The sequence below is a fragment of the Lichenostomus cassidix genome, chromosome 6 (assembly GCF_008360975.1).
Source record: "Lichenostomus cassidix isolate B80296 chromosome 6, HeHo_3.0, whole genome shotgun sequence".
NCBI classification, from domain to species: domain Eukaryota; kingdom Metazoa; phylum Chordata; class Aves; order Passeriformes; family Meliphagidae; genus Lichenostomus; species Lichenostomus cassidix.
In genome coordinates, this window is record NC_139487.1 from 11147275 (window position 1) to 11155639 (window position 8365).

Below are 8365 nucleotides of genomic sequence, written 5' to 3' on the forward strand. Positions count from 1 at the left end.
GAGGTTCAGACAGATTCTTGCAAAGCAAAAGCAGTGATGTTGTGAAGGTTTAATTTGGAAATGGCTTCAGTGTGGAAGATCAGTGTTAAAAGCCTCTCTCTTTTCGACTTTCAGTATAAAATTGTTTTTATCTGACTGCTTGGTACAATTGAGATCTGGTCAGAGAGTGATGGCAAAGGGTCCAAAGCTTTGCTTACATCAGCTACTGCTGAATTTTCTGCTGTGCAGGAAAACTTGCCAGAAGTACCTTACCCAGACTGGGAAAGTACTGGAATTCCCCTCTTCTGGGTGTTAGAGGGAGAGCAGAGGCCTGGAAGTGCCTGGGAAACTGCCAGATTATCAAGGGTGACAGCAAAGGCAGACGAATTGAAAGGAAATAATGCTTTCACAAGCCTGCAATGTGTAGAATTTTCATGTTTGTATGAAAACCCCTAAAAACACACTGAAAGGAGAAGTGCTGGGTGAAACCAAGATGTCTGGCAGTGCTGCTGTGCGAGTGTGTGACAGGAGGCTCTATGGGTAGCAGTGGTGGGAAGGCAAGGAGTGGAGCTGATGCCAGAGGGAGCTGCCAGAGAGCCATCCTGGCTGCCACAATGTCCTGCTACAGCTCTGAGTACCTGTTACTTCATGCACTCCACGTGATTTTTTTTTTCCTTTTACTTATTTATTCTGGATCTGTGCTGGGTGGTGTCTGTCCCCTTTTTCCCATCACAGAGTTCAAACAGCTGCTCGGCTCTAGCAAAGCTCAGCTCACAGAGTTCCCTGGCATGCTCCTCCAGCCAGCCTCGATCAAAGCTGTGAGAACTGGCCCACTGCCATTCTCCTGTGTGTAAATGAAGCTCTTTCTCTTTTTCCTTTCCATTCACCATCTTTCATTATTATCCCTCCTCCAGAGGCAGGTTTTTCTGGCTGATCTAGCACATTATTTGTATCAGCAATATTTGCCTCAAGGCAGGGATGCTTTTCCAGCATTTATAGGGAAAACATCTGATGCATCCCAGTGCCATGTATGTGGCTCAGAAAAACCAAGCATGGTGTTGGCAAGGATGAGGACCATTGCAGCCAACTGTTGCAGAATTTAAGCCCTGTTAGGCACACTCTCCAACTCATAGGATTATTTTGGTTGCCTGGTAAAGGAAAACTGTTACTGTTCCTTCCCTTCTGAAACCAGGGGAAGAGCACGTAGAGAAGGTTCTTGTGCCTGAGCAGAAGAATGGACATGAGTTATAAGATGTCAGCTGAACCACCTGTGTAACCAACTCATCTTTCCCTGGGTTGCCTCCAGGGATGGTGGGTGCCCTCAGTTGAAAAGGTAGAGTTTGTGGCCAAACCCAAATGAAAACAATGTAAATCGGCTTGAGAGTGCCTTGTTTTCAGCTCTTCCAAATTGCAGAGGGTTTGGTGATGAGTGGTGAGCACCTGATGAGGAGTGGGAGCAAATGGTTCCCACGCTGTCTGTAAGGAGGTGAAGTAGCTCCCTAAGACAAGATACCACCTGCCTGTGCCAGGATCCCAGCAGGGATCCTAACAGCTTGTTTTGGAGAAAGCATATGCAGTGATAAAGAGATTTTCCTGCAGGTAGGGGCAGCTAAGCAGTAGTCTAGACTGCTTTGGGAGGCAGAGATTTGCTGGAAGTTTTTCAGAAAAAAGTAAACAGAGACTTGCCAGAAATCATCCAGGCACAGTGTAAGCCCTGCGTGTAGGCAGAGGGAAGAAACTGTATTGCTTTTTCAGACCTCTTTTCCCCTTATTTTTTAAGCTTTTGTAGTGTGTTAACATGTGCTGGAGCTGGAGCTAAGGAGATGTTCTCAAGCTTAAAATATCACACTTGATATTCACACTGTAGTGCTTCCCAGAGGGGCTTGGTCTTCTGTATCTGCATCCAGAATGCTTATATCCTAACCTGTTTCCTCCTGGATGTTCAGGTACCTTACTGTCACTGGTGTCAGAGGACAGTTTGATTTCTAAAGGCCCCTGGGGATTTAGCAACCAAATACCTTGGGACTGTTGGAAATGTGAGGGAAAATACTTGAAGTTTCAGCAGCACAGACACCTCTGCACTGCAGATTGCAACTCATTCATGATAATTTAAAATTACCCTTATCTTCCAGTTTTGTAGGGGTAAGGATGAAAGGGATGTCTTTTTGGGTAGCTGGAATCCAACTGGCCTCCCCTACTGTAACAAAATGACATAAATTACCAGCACAGTAGGTGACTTAAGGACAGAGCTCTAGTGTGGTCGTACCTAATGAGCTGGCTATGCTCAGTCTAAGAATCATGGCCATGCCTTTCTGCAGCCAACGTGAAAAGATGTTCTGAAGGTGCTTGGATGATGTTTATCTCACCTTCCTGTTGACTCACAGCTGCATCGTGCCCTTGGAATAGGTGCAGGGTTATGATCTCACGCTCTGAGGGAGTTACAGGAAGAAATGTCGACTGAAAGGGATGTGTTTGTGTGCTAAGTCATCCCCAACACGTGCCCTCTGCTCAGCCTTGTATTTGCTGCTAGTCCTGGACGCTCCAGGTCTCCCATGTGGAGCAGGAGGCTTTGCTCCTTGCTAAGCTCCCTGCCTGCTGCAGCAGAGGGGTTTTTGTGCCTGTGAGCAGGGGCCCCACAGCTATGAGTCACAATTCCCATTGCGTTGTGATTTAAGTGTGCAGAGAGGCTGTCCCTTGGCTTTCAAACAAAGCCTTCCTTTGTTGTGCTTACGGTATAAAGAAAGCAACCGTATGTGCTCACCCCACACATCCCAAATGAAAACCACGTGGCTTCACAGCCTTAATATGTGTGTTTGATATTTCTGCTGCAGCACTGCAAGTTAAATCGCCCCTTTCCCCTGGAGTCTTTTTAGAGTTTTGCTTCCCAGCATTCAGTTCACAAATTGTTCAGGGAAACAAAGAGCTTAGAGATGTTTCCTTCTCTTGGTAAGGAGAGGGGACTGAGCAGAGCACATGAAAATTATTAAATATGGGTGCATGTGGCAATAGGCTGTCTCTGAGTCATTCCCTTGGGTGAAAATGGCTCTGAGTTGGTGGCCACGGGTGCTGAAAGGATGAGCTTCATGGAAATATTGTACGGAAGTGGGGCAGCTTGTTTTCTTGTATGACTTTGCTTTCTTCTGCTGCATTTATTTTTTCAAACTCATTTTGAAGAGCAGGGTTAGCCAGAAGTACTCTGCAGCCAAAATATTTGTTTGCATGCATCTGTCTTGGCAGTTTTTAGGTTTATGGTAAGTGAGCCAAGACTGGGATTTCTGCTTCCCAAAGCATTGATGTTGTTTCTCCTGATCATTTCTAGAGTCACTAGGTAATGAACTAAGAGATTTGATTTTTCCTCAGAGGCTGTGTGCAGTGCAAAGGGTCTCTGCTTGGATCAGGGAGTCCTGCTGGTGAGAGCCAAGAAAATGGGGCAATGCAGTGAAAGTGCTCTTCTTATTCTCTCTTCCTTCCACACCCTCTACTCATCCCTGCAGGGGCTTTCACAGTCTGTTGGGTTGTGCTTTGTTTTTTACTTTATTTAAAGAGCTATATTGTGTTAAAAAAAAAAAAAGCTGGGATTTCAGGCAGTGGATTAAAGCATCGCTTTTGATTTCTGTGGTGACATTTTGGCAACAATAGCTAGCTTTTAAATACAGTTCTTTCCCCATTGTTTGGATACAAACAGCAGTGACTGTTAGCAAAACAATGGTCCAATATCACACAAACCTTCAATCCCATCCAGTGTTTTTGAGTCCTGTTTAAGCAGATACTTGGGCCTGCAGGTCTCCTGATATATGTGTGGCTTTGTCACTGAGCCAAGACTGTAAGTGAGTAGAAGATCTCAGATCAGCCAAATTCTTAACCTGCAATGACAATTTATTTTTGTTGTGCTTTTGTTCAGCATCTCAGTGTGGAGGTGTCTGGCAACTACTATGCTTTCTGCTGTCTGTAATATGTAAGTGCTCATTGTTCATGACTGAAATGGGACTTCATAGTTTCACGTGTAAGATGTAATCACTCTGAAAGTCATGTTTGAGCCATGCCAATATCCACATGTGCTCTTCTTAGATGTGCTGGAGTGATGTATCCCTGCTGGGAAATCAGCTTTCTAATAATGTTTCCACCAATTCTTTTAATGACAAAGCATTTGTTCCAATGGGTGTACAATGTACAGTTAAGTTAGATGTGCAAGGATGCAGAGCATATGCTTACCATAGGTTGAGGAGAGTCAGGGTAACCACTGCCTGATTTAACAACAGTGCTGTGGTGTTTTTCCTCCTGGCTGAGAATTAAGTGGGGAAATGGAGCGCAGATTTAAACCAACTTCTTGGCAATTGAACCCTTTCTGTATTCTGGCCACCTCTCCCTGAGGTGACTGCCAGGCCAGATCCATGAGCCATGGCTGGCTGACGTGCAAGGAGCTGTTGTGTGGCTGAGGGGGTGACAGCCAACATGAGAGCCAGGTGGAGGCCAGAGAGCACCTGTGCAGTGACAGTGCTCCATACGTTGTGGTTGACACTATCACGCTTTTGGTGAAACAGCAGGGGTGTTGTGTCCATCTGTGCTGATGAAAGATTGTGCAAGGGAATGACCAACTACTGCCCAAGCTCCCATCATGCTGGCACGGAGGAGGAGGGTGCTGGTAAGGGTGGTCAGTTAAGGGTTTTATTCCTTTGTGTCTTTTCACCTCCTTAAAAAAAAAAAACCAGAACCCACAAAAGTTTGGTCTACTCCAGTTGTTTTCCTCACTGTTAACAGACAAAAACAGACAAAACTTATTTGGCTTAAAAAGGCAAGCTGTTCCTGGCTGTGGTCCTACTACAACAGCTCAATACGTGGGTGGGAGCCACATACACACTTCCCACCTTTCCCCTCCTGCCTCTCCTGCAGCAAACACTATGTTCCCATTTGTAAAACCCTTTCTTGGCCATAGTAGGGGGAACCTGAGGCATTTCACAGACTGCCCATGTGCTGCTTGCTGGCAAGAGCTGAGCTGGCTTGCAGAACCAAAAAGGAGGGATGCTGAGTAACACACTCCTCACGCTGTTGGCTTTGTCTCCTGATCTCCATGCACCCCTCTTGGGTCCAGCCTTGCAGTGAGTAAACAGTGAGTGCTTTGGGGACATGACGTGGCTCTGCGTTACTCATTAGTTGTTAAAGCTGCCTTTAATGGTGGCTGCTGGCATCTGGGGCAGGAAGAGGATTGTGTTTTGATTAGTATTTTGATTAGTGTTTTGATTAGTGGGATTACACTTGTATGCACTGAGAAGCAGTGAGTTAGAAGTGGGCCTAATAAATCCCCACGTGCCGACGAAACTGAAAACCTAACATGTGCCACATCTCTTTGGGTTTTAGAAAAGAGCTCTAGAAGGCAAATAGCTCCCTTTGAGCCAGAAAGAAGACTTTATACTGTCTAGGCTTTGGGGTAAGAAGGGCTGCGGGATTTTATGGCAACAGCTTATAAATGCACCTGTGTACAGTGAAAGCTGAGACAGGAGGGGAGTACCTCTGAACATCCCTGTGTGCAACTGCAAGAAAATATTCATCCTACTTTTACCCACAGGTCACTGGAATGTTAGGGGTTCAAACTGCATCAAGGGAAACATAAAAAGGCCTGAGAAAAAACTTTCATGACGGCAAAGGCAGTGACTGACTGGAAGACAGGAGAGAGACTACCTGTCTTTCCTACGGCCAGTCAAGCACTCCTCTGCTTGGAAAGATGCTGACAGAATTATTCCTCCTTTGAACCTGGGGCTGCACAGCAGTATCTGTTTCTAGAGCACTGTCAGTGCCCTTCACATTCTTACCCCCCTGAATCTGCCTGCCCATGGAAAGGGAGGGCTATCTTGTCCTGTACACAGGATGAGCATCAGCATTTCCTTGGAAATACCTGATCTGGTGACCCCCAGGAGGAAAATATTGTTTCCGAAAGTCCCCAGCAGACCTGTTGGGCAGGATGTCCGACTCGGGCTGTGCGACTGACCCTGTTGGCACTGCAGCAGGCCTGGGACAGGATGTCCACGGATATTACGAAAGGCTAACGTTCTCAATCAAACACAGAACAATAGCTGTCGGGCAAGTGGCCTTGTCCAACTGCTGTGCGGTGGCCAAGCAGCTAATCGGGGTGTGGCTTCCAGGCATGGTTTGGAAGGCTGTTGCTCTGCCATACTTGACTCTTGTAGTCCTGCGCAGGCCAGTTGGCTTGTTTTGCCCTTGCACCTCATGCATTGGTGCATTTGGTCCTTCCCCACTTGTGGCTTTAGTAGAGAGCCAAAGATAGAGCCCAATCCCACCTGTCTGTGCTGAACCAGCTGTGATTATGCTGGAATTCTGTACTTTGTCTGTAGCACTGATTTAATGCTCAAGAAACAAGTCAGAACATGAGTTCTAGCTGCTGTGGCTGGCACTGTTCTGTCCCAGTCAACGTTTCATCACGTTTACATCCTGCGCACAGCTTAGTTCACAGGGGCTGAAAGAACAGCACAAGCTGGTGCTTCCCAGGCTCTGTATTGGATTTTTGATCGCTTAATTTTCCTGTCTGGGCTGTGTGTGCTGCATCTGACTGTGTGCTCAGGAGGCGGGAGAACAAGAGCCTGTCCTGGCTGCGCTGTGTGGGTATGGGGTTGTCTAAGGAAGCACATCTTTCCAGGTTTTTGGCAAGAACAATAATACTGGCATGCATCTCTGCAATTCCCATTTCTCTGTCATTGTGCAAGTTTCTTAAAAATCAGAGCTTGTAGTCCCCACTAAGAGAAAACTTGATTTCTTCCAGTGGCAGCTGGATCATATCTCTGAATACCTGCAGAGGTGGCAGTGATAGCTGCAAATTGGAGAAGGATATGTTGCATTAGTAAGTGCTTTCAGCAAAATTTTATTCTTTACTAGGTCTTCATAAATGAAGTGTTTTCCAGACTATACATTCAAAGGCCACAAGGGAATTTGTTTACTATTGTACAGCAAGAGAAGGAATCACAGAACTCCCAGAAGCTCAGCCATGAGGAAGTACGTCTGGGCTGGGCCTAAAACCCCTCAGACTGAGGTTCAGATCTTCCCAGTAAGAAAGTCCCAGTTGCAGGTTAGTGGCTGGTTTGAACTGTTAATCTCTCCAGTCACAACAAGTAGCAGAGTCCTTTCCAAACCTCAAGGACCTTTCCAATAAGGGTGTCAGAAATCATATTTGTTCCCATGAAAGTTCTGGTTTCAAAAATTTGGCAGCTTTCAATGAAAATAGCCTCCCAACCAGCTGTAGTTTCTATCATCTATTTGAAAAGCCTCTTTTCTTGCAGCCTACCAAAGCAGAACACAACATAGCAGCCACGTATTCATTGCCTTTTGTGTCAGGCAGATTGCAGGAAGCAATTGAGTGTGTCGTAAGTGATGTCTTGGCTTGTTCCAGTGTAATACTGAACTGCACTCAGTGGCTTGGTTTGGGTTTTTCCAATTTAAGAATCAAAGCTTCAGCTCACTCCTACCTGGTTTATTGCTGAACACCACCCAAAGCATGTTTTGCTTACCATGATTCAAAATTTAGAGGAATAAAATAGCTAAAAAAATAAAGCTGTATGAGGAACTCTTGAGTAAAGAAAGGCACTGTTAATGAAAGGGAAATATTTTCCCATGTCTACAGAGAAGGTGGAGGGTTATCTGGACTCAGAGCACATGAGCAGCTTGCAGAGGCAAGCTGCCATCTCTTTCTTTCCTTTGCCAGGTTGAGCAGGAGGCAAAAGGTTCTGAAGCTGCTATGGAAAAAGGTGTGAGGAAGGCTTGGGGACATCAGAAACGAAGCACATTTAGCTGGAAGAGACAGGACATTGTTATGGATTTGAGCATCATCATCTCCATGAAGGACTTTGCTGCTCCTGCAGGGAAATCCCCTGTGGCAAGGTGGCTTGGGAAGGGGGACAGCACACAATGCCACAGGCAGCAGCTGCCTCAGGCTGGTCCACACAAGCCCTGTATGAGCTCTGTGATGCTCCCAGCTGAGGAGGAAAAGCTGAAGGTGAAGCTGCTGCTGCCTGGCTGTGTGAAGGCTTCTTCCTGTGCTGCTTCCCTTTCCTTATGCTATGCTACATGGAACTGTGCTCCAGACAAGCCAAACATTACCAAATTGTGCAACAAAGGGCTGTCAGATCAGCTGGGGTGAGAGCTGGTGTCCTTCTGCTTGTGGCTTCATGGCACCAACCTGAACTGCATGACAGCAGCAGCATCTTTCCCCTTCCTCTCTTGAGGCTTCCTGCGTTGTCCAGGACCTGCTCTGCAGCAGGTCAGGATCCTCCAGCTGGGGAGGTGGCTTCAGGCTTGAAAGGATGAGGCCTAACCTGCCTGGGAGCTGAGGGTAGAAGGCTGCAGGTGCTCTTGGTGGACCCTTTGAACATACCAAGTGCTG

At 46.5% G+C, this 8365-nt stretch overlaps 1 protein-coding gene across 1 annotated transcript in view; it reads right to left on the reverse strand.

The window, feature by feature from the left end:
• LOC146435181 (cilia- and flagella-associated protein 58-like) overlaps window positions 1-6207 on the reverse strand; it is a 25765-nt gene extending 19558 nt beyond the window's left edge. The window contains exons 1-3 of the mRNA XM_085064515.1: window positions 6149-6207; window positions 5870-5983; window positions 4192-4261 (exon numbers count right to left, since the gene is read on the reverse strand). Coding sequence (XP_084920641.1) covers window positions 4192-4261; window positions 5870-5983; window positions 6149-6207 — 243 coding nt within the window. The remainder of the gene's footprint in view (window positions 1-4191; window positions 4262-5869; window positions 5984-6148) is intronic.
• Window positions 6208-8365: the final 2158 nt, after the last annotated feature.